The 12,277-nt window shown below is 49.7% G+C and overlaps 1 protein-coding gene across 1 annotated transcript; it reads right to left on the reverse strand.

Moving 5' to 3' along the window:
- Window positions 1–9,883: 9,883 nt before the first annotated feature.
- On the reverse strand, window positions 9,884–11,643 carry REP15 (RAB15 effector protein). Its single transcript, XM_086938657.1, has one exon. The coding sequence runs from the start codon at window positions 11,353–11,355 to the stop codon at window positions 10,636–10,638; it is 720 nt and encodes a 239-aa protein (XP_086794783.1). The 5' UTR covers window positions 11,356–11,643; the 3' UTR covers window positions 9,884–10,635.
- Between the last annotated feature and the right edge of the window lie 634 nt (window positions 11,644–12,277).

Below are 12,277 nucleotides of genomic sequence, written 5' to 3' on the forward strand. Positions count from 1 at the left end.
TTTCACTACTGACACTTGCCCTGTGGATTTTGTTCTTTTTGGGCGTCTTACCTGTGCTCTTCGCCCGCTGTGGGTGACGAACTTGCCGCTGCATGCCGGAGTAACAGCCCAGGGGGCTGCAACGCTAGTGCCTGCTTCATCTGCTATCCCCTGTGAGATCGGGACTACGATTACCAGCAACACCGGGCGCAGGCTCACCGCGGCATAAACCGCGATGGGAGGTGCTTAAAAACACGTGAGCCCTCCCGCAGCACGGGACGCGCGCGGGCGAAGCCCGGGCCAAGGGCAGGCCGGTCCGCGCCCGTCAGAGCCCAGAAGAGACCGGACCTGGCCATACCCCCAACAGCTGCTGGTTCACCATTATAAAGGATGTCGCTCCAGTGCCCTTTTTGTTGTTCCTCTTACAGCCAGCTTACCCAGAGTATCAAGTATGGGCAAGAGAAAGGCTAGTGAAAAGCGGGTGGGCACCCTGGATGAATATCTCACCAGGGCTGAGACGGCTATTAATGAGAAAATTCTTGCTGTTGAGCGTAGGTTGTCTCTAGAACCAATTCCATCCATATCCTGCGCAGCCAGCTACCATCTGATACACCGCAGTTTATCAATAACTCTCCTGTAGATCTCACACCCACACTCCCTGTGCTCACACCACTCAGGGAGTTTAGTAATAATAACTCCTCTGTTAGTTAGCAGTCCCGAAATACAGTCAAGGGTAGCAACAAGGGGGAGTAAATGTACGGAAGGGAAAGAAAAAGAACCCCCGCCCAAGCGAAGGAAAGGTCGAGGCCCCGGCAAAATTCCAACTCCTCTTAAGGTGCTTGGTACCACAGTGGCACAGGTACGTGGGAATCCCTTAGTCAGTTTAAATAAAAGTAAACCGGGTCTAAATTTGCGCACTAATACGGATTCCATGAGCTCTGCCCTTGACAGCCAGCTTACTGCTCGCTTTAAACCTGTTTTGGATAAACTTGATTTAGTGGTGGAGAGGCTCAATCGAATTGAAGCAATGTTGTCTTTATCTGCTCCGTCGGCCCAACTACCTTTGCAGTCTGCTCTTCCCATAATTAATACTGCAGCCCCTGTTCTTAATGGGATGGCTGTGAATCCTGACTCTTTAAGAAGTGTAACGGGGAGCACCGGGTGCCCTGCTGGGTCCAGTGCATACCCTCTAAAGAAGCCCACTTTAGCTAAATCTACCAGCCAGGTTCAACGCCAGACTTGTGATAGTGGGTTACGGACCTACGGGGCTAATGAGGGAGGCACTGACTTGCTAACCAGATTGCATCTACCCCCTGAAGCCACCCCCTATTCTACTGTCTTGGCGAACATTCCTCCTCTACCTGATGGGACAACTGAGCACTGGTCAAATCTCAAAAATAAGGCGCTACACTACATAGGCAAAAGATATGGGCTGAGTCAAGTTCTATTCGAAGAATTCAAAATGGTTAGGCGGGTTTACTGGGTAGGACATGCACGTAAGAATATACCTAGAGATTGTGTTGTGCTGAGTTTTCGATCGCCATCTCTAGTGAAGTATATTCTAGATATGGCTGCATACTCACCATCCCTGGCAAATGAGATCAAAATCCTTCCATTGGGTTATTTTTACAAACCAGAGAGGAATAGACACCCCGGGGGTGGGCAGTTTACCCCTAATGTTCTTACTAAGGGGCTACGACCTCTATTCTCTGTTAATAGATTTGCTCCCTTGTCTTCCTTGGGGGACAATGACTGACTTGTGGTAGAGTATTTTTCCAATAGACGGCAGCCTCTATTGACCACAGATACTTCTGGAAGTGAAAAGCTGCGTAGGTCTATATTTACACAAATTGTCGCCCATCCTAGTATGGTCCTATCCACTTCCCCAGAGGTACATTTTAGAGGGCAGACACCTACGACCTCTCCTGGGGATGACAACACGAATGTAGGGCCCAATCCGGTTAGGTTGGCCAGCAGGTGGTGTTGTCCTCCTGGAACATAGCTGGTCTTGAATCCAAATTGTATTTACCTGACTGGGGGGATTTTATTGAAAAAGGTGAAATATGGGCTTTCCGGGAGACCTGGGCGGTCGCACCACTGTTTCGTAAAGGCTTTCTTAATTTTTACAAACCAGCCATCAAGGGTCATAAGGGTAGACCGGTTGGTGGACTAACGACATGGGTCAGACAGCATGAGGATATTACTGTGGCAGAAATGACTAATGACAGTCCCGATATATTGTTCGTAAAAATAACCTCCTCAAAGGGCTTTTCACTTCTGGTGATTAATATATATGTGAGAGGGGTTCCAGGTGGTAAAACCTCCCCTACACTCATGCTCCTGGAGCATTACCTCAGCTCTGTCCAGTATCAAGGCCATAGGGTAGTGGCCGGGGATTTCAACATTTGTTTTGAACCCCTGGACGAAGATGATGGTAAACTCTCTGAAGCAGAGGATTCGACGTGGGGCGTTCCTCAGCTGGTACTTAACCCAATTAGTAAGTGGTCCCAAGCAGCCTTATTTTTAAAGGGTCTCTGCCTTAACTTGGGCTTGAGAGCAGTGAACAGGAGAGTAAAATCAGATAGGGAAGGGATGATGACCTTTGACAATGGGAGATCATCGAGCCGTATAGATTATATACTGGTTGGTGTAGAGTCATGGTCTGTGATAGTAGATATGGTGGTTGCAACTAGATTGGAAAGTGACCATAATCCCCTGGTTCTGAATATCCTAGGCAACTGCTTTAGGGGACAGTCAATTAATGACGATGTAGATAAGATTCAGGCAGTAGTCACTCTAACAAATGACGAGCGTAGGGTACGCTGGCCTAAGCTAGCAACTAACGAGGAAGCCAGGGTAGCCATCAGGTCTCTACTCACCCACACCATGGAGTCCCTCAATAACTGTGGATCGCAAGAACAGGTTATTGATAGAATTCCTAGGGCCCAAAGTGATTTATATCAGGAGCTCAAAAAATTATTTATTAAAATAATAGTTAATAATGGAAAACCAAAACCACAAAGGGATGCTTCTTGGTACGATGCCAGTTGCAGGACTGCCCATATAGAGCTTCTCACTGCAATTAAATTTAAATCACCCAGTAGTGTCCGAAGATGTAGGGTGATTTACAAATTAGCCGTGGACAAGGCAAAGAAAAATTGGGATGAAGAGCATTGGAAAGATCTATCCTCAGCATGTACGGGTAGAAACATGTCTCCGTTTTGGCATCTGTTAAAATGGGGTGGCAAACTTAAGGAGCAGAAACCAACGTCAAACGTTGAACCCCAGCAGTGGGTAACCTTTTTCAAAAAACTATTTAAAACATGCTTGAGTATGGATGTGCATCCTCCTATCCCCACCCCTGAGGAACCGCTCCTGTTTACCCAATCAGAGGTGACGCATGTTCTACAATTGATTCCGAACGGGAAAGCCCCAGGTCCGGACTGTGTCCCAGCAGACCTGTTTACCCATGAACCACATCTGTCGGCACCCTACTTGACACTCCTGGCTAATACCGGCACCCTCACCTTCCTCCTCCTATACCAGCCTCCTTATCCTATGCCATCTTTCTCCACCATCATGAGTGAACAGTTGTCTAAACTACTAACGCTGCACTCCAGCTTCGCCCTCTTCGGCGACCTAAACTATTGGTTTAACGACACCAACGCCGGCCCACAATACCACAGAGTTCTTTGAGACTCTCAATAGTCTGAATCTTACTCAACAGGTCACCCAACCCACCCACAATAAGGGCCACATCCTGGACCAGATTTGGACCTGCAATCTGGCCTTGTCTCCACCAGACGTGTCCCCTGTGTCTGGTCTGACCATAACTTAGTTGACACCACCATCACTGTCGCCGATCAGATTCCTGCTCCTCTGATGGCTGGTGGTCTCTCACGGAAATGGAGTACATATGACTCTCAGGGCTTTTTTGATAGTTGCAACAACAGCCTTCAACAGATTTCATTTTATAAACATTTTCCAGAAAATGAGTTAACAACTGTCACCACAAATATAATGTACTCTTTGAACTAAGGTTATAAAATGTCAAAATGTTAACAAACGGTAGAGGCGGAATAGCATATGCATTTATTATTGCATGCATGTTGGTGTATGTTAGTATGTGAATTTGTATAGTACATACCTAGGGCTTACAGGATGGCAAATACATGGGCGGTAGAAGGTTTCCAGCATAAAAAGGTAGGGGTGATGTAATATGTAAACTGGCACATCCTTCAACATCGATCCTAAAGGCTTGTTAGAGTCCATAATTTATTTTTATATGGTCATAAAAATACATGAATGATGGATGGATGCAGGGTGGGTGCATTAATGATTGTTCGGTGGATGGGTGCATGGATGGATGCATGCATGATGGGTGGATGGATGCATGAACGATGGATGCAGGATGGATGGGTGGGTGGATGGGTGGATGCATGAATGAATGAATGATGTATGGATGCAGGATAGGTGGATGGATGGATGCATGCATGATGGGTGGATGCATGATGGGTGGATGGGTGGGTGCATGATGGGTGGATGATGGATGCATGAATGATGTATGGATGGATGCTTGCATGATGGGTGGATGCATGATGGATGGATGGGTGGGTGCATGAATGATGTATGGATGCAGGATGGGTGGGTGGATGGATGGGTGGATGCATGAATGATGTATGGATGGATGCATGCATGATGGGTGGATGCATGATGGATGGATGGGTGGATGGATGGGTGGGTGCATGAATGATGTATGGATGCAGGATGGTTGGGTGGATGGATGGGTGGATGCATGAATGATGTATGGATGCATGATGGATGGATGGGTGGATGGGTGGGTGCATGAATGAATGATGTATGGATGCAGGATGGGTGGGTGGATGTATGGGTGGATGTATGAATTTCACTTTGCTCTCCTGAGGCACAGCCGGGAGCAGCGCTCTACGCTTTATTTTAAAATTTGCTCATTTGTGTGTATTTTAAAACTTCCTCACTCTACTTACCCCTGGGCTATCATCACCACTTGGCACTGACACCCCCCGCACAGCGGAGTTATCGCTGCAGCGGGCGAGGTGTTTGAATTGTTGTTGCCGCCATTCGCCGCGAGCACTAGGCCACGCCCACTTGCGCAGGCCACGCCCCCTCCGCCAGGACCTTTCTTAAGCGCTGATTACAAGCGCCGACCTCAGATTCACTTTGCTCTCCTGAGGCACAGCCGGGAGCAGCGCTCTACGCTTTATTTTAAAATTTGCTCATTTGTGTGTATTTTAAAACTTCCTCACTCTACTTACCCCTGGGCTATCATCACCACTTGGCACTGACACCCCCCGAACAGCGGAGCTATCGCTGCAGCGGGCGAGGTGTTTGAATTTTTGTTGCAGCTATTCGCCGCGAGCACTAGGCCACGCCCACTCGCGCAGGCCACGCCCCCTCCACCAGGACCTTTCTTAAGCGCTGATTACAAGCGCCGACCTCGGATTCACTTTGCTCTCCTGAGGCACAGCCGGGAGCAGCGCTCTACGCTTTATTTTAAAATTTGCTAATTTGTGTGTATTTTAAAACTTCCTCACTCTACTTACCCTTGGGCTATCATCACCACTTGGCACTGACACCCCCCGCACAGCGGAGCTATCGCTGCAGCGGGCGAGGTGTTTGAATTGTTGTTGCCGCCATTTGCCGCGAGCACTAGGCCACGCCCACTCGAGCAGGCCACGCCCCCTTCCAACCATCTTTATCACTGGTATATAACATGTGTCACCACCGGAAGCGCAGCGGACGAGCGCAGCGGGCGCGACGATTGCGCGCCGAAGGCGCGCCTAAGGCAAGCCCGTCTGCGCCCGTACGCGCCGGCGGGGGCCCGGGGCCCGTCACTCTGCCCAAATCACATCCTATGCCCCTAGGGACCTGGTTGCATTACACTCTCTCTGGCCGCTGGAATCCCCCAGCCATTCAAAACTACTCCAACTTGGGATCTTCAACGCCCGTAGTGTTTTTCCAGAGCTCAGGGCCCTTCCATCCTCCACCACCCCCGAGCACACTGCCTCCTTCCCACCTTCTATAACCCGGCCTGCTCAGGCACCTGTTAACATGGAACTAGCAATTGCATACCTCAACACCCGGTCTCTAGTCAGCCACCAACATGACATATGCCACCTCCTGGACTCAGATCGTCCTGATATCCTACTCCTAACTGAGACCTGGCTGAATGAGGACTCCTCCTCTGACATCCTGACAGCAATTCCTCCGGGGTATTACATTCTCCAAGCCAACCGACCATCTGGCAAATCCGGAGGTGGCGTAGCCGCTATTATCAAACTCTCCATCAGATTCATCTCCCTCTCTCTACTCACCATCCCCCAAGCTGACTGCCTGGCTATTAGACTTGAATCCTCGGTGTCCCCTCTTACCTGTGTCCTGGTATACCGCCCCCCTCAACCCATGCCCAATTTCCCCTCTCTCTTTGGTGATCTACTATCTCAGCTCACAATCAATAACTCCAAACTCCTGGTCTTAGGAGACTTCAATTACTGGCCGTCGGACCCACATGAAAGCCCCCATTCCTTGGCTTTCACCGATCTACTAAGCGGCCTCAATGGCCGTCAACACGTCCACACAGCTACTCATTCCAAAGGCCACACCCTAGATCAGGTGTGGACCACAACCTTGAAATCAAATCACTCACGATCCTTCCTTGCCATTGGTCGGACCATTTCTTAATTTCTTTCCTTTTTCTGGTCCCCCCACCGCCCCCCCCCCCGTAGCCGAGGCCCTAGCCTCCTGGCCCGCAACTGGAATAAAGCAAGCCTTGACCTTTTTCTTTCCTCTCTAACATCTTCGGCTCCGCCCGGCCCAGGTTCTCTAGATTCCCAGGAAGTCGCACTTGTCGAATGGCTGGAGTCCGCCAGCGACAAGGTCGCCCCCCTTAAGTCAATCAGAACTAAGCGCCCTCACGACGCACATCGCTGGTTTTCCGATAGCCTTAAAACCCTAAAACTGGGACTTCGCCAAGTCGAGCGTCGCTGGCGCAGAAACTACGACCCCTCAGAGAAATCCCACTTCCTAAAATTATCCGGAGAATATAAACAAGCAATCTCAGTTGCCAAAACTACTTACTTCTCCACAAAAATTCTCAACTCCGCGCAAAAATCTAAGGACATCTTTGCTATTGTGGAGGAGCTCTCACACCCGGATAGGGTGACTATCAAACCCCTCCCTTCTCAGGCACTTTGCGACTCCCTTAATTGTTTTTTCATAGACAAAATCAGTAAAATCAAAAACAGTATCTCCTCTGGGGCCCCAGTGATGTCCCTCCCAGTGGCCGCTTCCTTTTTTAACTCCCGCTCCCTGACCCAGCTTCCTCCTATACCCGAAGAAGACTTCCTCTCCCTGCTCAACAAAGTCTCATCTGGTTCCCCCACAGACTGCTGCCCTCCGGCAATTCTCCGGACCGCTTTTTCGGCCTGCCTAGCCCTCCACTGGCCCTCCTGAACAACTCTCTCCTGCTCGGCGAGGTCCCCAGTCAGTTCAAGAACGCTGAAGTGGTCCCTATATTTAAAAAAACCAACGCCGACCCCACGGTTTTGGGCAACTTCCGTCCCATCTCCCTCCTGCCTTACCCGAGCAAGGTACTTGAGACACATGTGACCAGCGTCCTCAGCTCCTTTATTGAGGACTCCAATTTTCTAGACTCCCAGCAAGCCGGGTTTAGACCTGCCCATTCGACAGAGGCGGTTATCCTCTCTGTTATGAAGGAACTTCGTAGAGGCGCTGACTCCAACATCAGTCAAGCCTTGGTGCTCTTAGATCTGTCAGCGGCCTTCGACACGGTCGACCACACCATCTTAGTCGACCGTGTCAAAGAGGCAGGCATCAGTGGGACGGCCCTTAACTGGGTTCGTTCCTTCCTGGCGGACCGCCATCAATCGGTCCGTCTTTCCCAGTTTACGGCAAACAGGACGAGGGTCACCTGCGGTGTTCCGCAAGGTTCATCCCTGTCACCCCTTCTTTTTAACCTGTACCTCACCCCCCTGATCCGCTCCCTCCGCGGTAGGAATGTCACTGCATTTAATTATGCAGATGACATTCAGCTCGTCTTCAATCTCGACTCCTCGGATGAAGCGGCTCAAGATTTCCAGTCCACCCTCTGCCATATCAGTAATTGGATGAGCACTCACCATCTTAAACTCAATCCCGACAAGACGGAGCTCGTTCTTGTCGGAGGGCCATCCAATCCCTGGAACTCCACCTTCTGGCCCCTTTCCCTCGGCCCCCCCCCCACCCTGCTGACAAAGTGAAAAGCCTGGGGGTTTACATCTCCCAAGACCTCTCAATGAAGCACCAGGTCAGTGCTACTGTGTCCTCCTGCTTTTTTCAGCTTCTGAAGATTCGGAAAATAGCCCACTTTCTGACCACTGAAGCCCTCACCTTGGCACTGCTGGCTTTAGTCATCTCTCGGATCGACTACGCCAATGCCCTGTACGCTGGCATCCCACAATACCAAATTAACAGATTGCAGCTGATACAGAATCAGGCAGCTCGCCTTATCTACCACCAACCAAAACATCACCATGTCCGTCCTCTCCTCAAGGCCCTTCACTGGCTTCCCGTTTCGGAGCGCTGCAAGTTCAAACTGGGCTGCCTGACTCATAAATCTTTGGCCGGCACTGGTCCCTCCTTTATTTCCTCTCTTCTGCACCCTTATACTCCCTCCAGGAACCTCCGCGCCTCTCATCTTGCGCTCCTTCAGACACCCCGTTTCAGGCGCAAAAAACACGGAGGTCTCCGATTCTCCTTTTTGGCACCCTCATTCTGGAACTCCCTGCCGCTGGAACTGAGACTCTCTTCCTCTCATCTTCACTTCAGGTTTCTCCTAAAAACCCACCTCTTCCGTAGCAATTACACATAAGCTCTTCTCTCCTCGCCTTCTGCCTCTCACCGAATAAAGTGAACAGCGCCGAGAAACCGTCCTGTGAATGCCACGCTTTATAAATAATTTTTACATTACATTACATGAATGATGTATGGATTCAGGGTGGGTGGATGGATGGGTGGATGCATGCATGATGGGTGGATGCATGATGGATGGATGGATGGATGGATGGGTGGATGGGTGGGTGCATGAATGAATGATGTATGGATGTATGGATGCAGGATGGGTGGGTGGATGTATGGGTGGATGTATGAATGATGTATGGATGCATGCATGCATGATGGGTGGATGCATGATGGATGGGTGGATGCATGAATGAATGATGTATGGATGCAGGGTGGGTGGGTGGATGCATGAATGATGTATGGATGGATGCAAGGTGGTTCGGGCTCGCTCGCTGCGCTCGATCGCTGTGATGCAATATGCAAATTAGTTTACGCCTCACCACTTTCAAATGTCACCAGCCACCCCTGCTGAAAGCATGTCTTCTGCCTCCACCTGAACTTGAAGCCATATGTTTGTCTGCACCCCTCTGCCCTACTCCTACTTTTCCCACTTTTATGTTCTTTGCACTGAAACCTCTCCGCCCATCTTTCACGTGTACATCTCGATTTCTTATGTAAAGCACATGAACGCCTATTTGTTGCAGTAGTACAATAGAAATATTGTAAAAATGTTTTATCCATTTATCGAACAGAGTGTATACACTAACATTTTGAGGAATTTGAGGCCTGAGGTCACCTTCTTCTCTAGACTTCACCACTGTCACCTGATGTTTGGTTGAAGCCACTTAAAGCGTTCAACATTTAAAGCTGTGGTGCAACCAGCCACGAAAATCAACCCACACATAATTTCTGAATACTCAAGTGCGTGAGGAGCCTTCTGAATGTGTCCACACCTAGAAAGGATGCACAATATGGCTGATGGGCATAAGAAGTGAACCTACAATGATTTCCACCACCACTGATCATATACTAATCGGAGTTGTCAGTTTTATTTATGTATTGTGGTTGCTGAAGACATAGGGAACATTACATGCATATTCGATCAGCGATCTAATCAATTTCATGATTTTATCATCTCAAACTGCAAAATATAAATAATCCTGCTCATCGATGCCCCTTTACTGACCTGGATGGGAAATAGAAGGATTTAACATATGTAACTTGTTTTCTGCATTACACAGTACACGTGAGATTCACGTCAGCTTCCTCTGACCATGACAACGGAGACGACCATCAGGACCACATTCTGAGGGCTTATCACACTGAACAGTCGCTATGGCACATCGAGCTGGCATCTCAAATGAAAGCTTGAGAACAAAGAGTGACATCACATTACATACTTACATGGGCACAACTGAAAGAAAACAATAATAATAATGAGGATAATGTCTGATAATGATGATGATAGCAAAACTCCTTCAGCACAAGATGGCGTCACCGTCCAACCAAGTCCGTGCATCCAATATAATGTTTGGGGGGGAAATGAACTCTCTGCATCTTACAGAACATTCTTCCTCGGCTTGCTTCAGTCATCAGGAAGGGGAAACTTGTGCAAGTGGCAAATGTGGGAAAAAGAAACTTCCCTTCGATCTATTCTCTCCCACCAACACAAAGGTGTGATTCTGGACACCTCCCTGGCCTGCACATAGGTCCTGTCATCCGCCAGCAGCGAGACTGCTTAGAAACAGGCTAAACAAAAGAATCATCCATTACGTGAAATCACAGAAAGTTGATGTACACCTTGCCCTCGTCCCTGAGCCCGTTGCTCTTGGACATGCACTTCTCGAGCATCTCTCTGGTGGGGAGGAAGGTGTCGGTGCTGAGGATGAACTGCTGCAGGGCGTGCTCCCCGGGGAGCCTGCTCCTCCGGTTCTCCTTCTTCACGCTGTCCAGCAGGATACCCCGGATATCCTTCGGCTTCCCTGGCAAGCCAAAGACGATGAAGAACCCCAGGCAGTCCTTGCCCACGAGGGCGCAGAATTCCTCCAGCTTCTCGAACCTGCCCTTGCTCCTGTAGAGCTCATCCGCCAGGAGCATCTCTCTGTTGCTGCTCAGCAGGTCACTGGGGCCGCTAACGAATGACCCGTTGACCTCACTCATTTGGAAGACCTGGACTGCGATCTGGAGCCGGACCAGCTTGTCAGGCCCGAAGAGCGTCCAGAGCCAGTCGACCCCCAGCAGCAGAGACTGCTGCTTGGTCATCTTGCAGGTGCTGATGCGCTCCTCCACCCCCTTCTCCACGCAGAAACTGATGAAGTTGACCAGGAAGATGTCGGTCAGGGTGTCCAGCCCGGGCCGCAGCTTGCTTTGGGGGTCCTCGAAGGCCAGGTACTTCTTCAGCTTCTGGGAGGCGTGGACGACTCCCTGACTGAACACGTCACAGATGACGTCGGCCTTGTCCTCCACCACGATGATCTCCTGAGAGGAGTTCTGGCCCATTCTCGTTGCGGGTGCGCAGTCCTCGGCACGCGCGCGCCACCACGAGATCCAGCTCTGCCGCCTGCCTGTATGTCATTGGATTAACCGCCGTCCAATGTCCACGGATGCGCAGCGAGATGGCGCGCGCTGCTCCCCTCTTATGTGGCACTAAAGGCCTTCGCTGAGCGCCCGTATGCAAAGCACACATCCTGGTTCCGTGAGAGCTGAGGGTGCGCCGGCCCCTCCTCAGCAGGAACCGACTCAACCGGTGTGGCCACTTTCACACCGAGCCTTCAAAGCCGGGCTCGGCCAGGCCCGCGTTTCATCTGCTCGCGGGTCGCAGTTGTTCGCACATTGTCCTTGGCACACCTTGCTCTTTGTGTTTGACAATAATCAGTCCCACTAGGCAATCTCACCTGTGCTCCACCCAGGGCAATGAATTAACCACGCCAAAAGACCAGCATGCAATACAAGCTGGGTACACGCACAGTAAGGAAACGATGGCCTGAAAACAGAAGTTTATTTTAACCAGTAGAAGTCGAAGTACTGTTACATAAAAATTATTCACAGTTACAGCAGGGCGTGCCGACATTCTACTTTCATGTTTCTATAGTTCACGTAATGGTTATATGGGGATTTTTACTCTTGATATAGTCGGTGTTAATTTTATCACTGGTTAATTTAAACTGCAAAATGTGTGTAAACATTAACCATTCACTTGTTTTAATGTTGATAATATTTAGCCTTTTGTTCCTGTAGTAATACTGTTTAAAAGTGTTAGGAATATTGTTTCAGCCACCTTCCTTCTATGGTCGTGGGATAAACAGTCAGGTCGGTCCCCAGTGCAACTATTTTCAGTTAAGGAAATTCCTAAAAACCGAACACTTTGCGGTCACTCACCTTGCTGCCGCTGACACTGGGAGTGTCCGGGAACTTTTCTGCC

Source organism: Lissotriton vulgaris, chromosome 1_1 (genome assembly GCF_964263255.1).
Source record: "Lissotriton vulgaris chromosome 1_1, aLisVul1.2, whole genome shotgun sequence".
NCBI classification, from domain to species: domain Eukaryota; kingdom Metazoa; phylum Chordata; class Amphibia; order Caudata; family Salamandridae; genus Lissotriton; species Lissotriton vulgaris.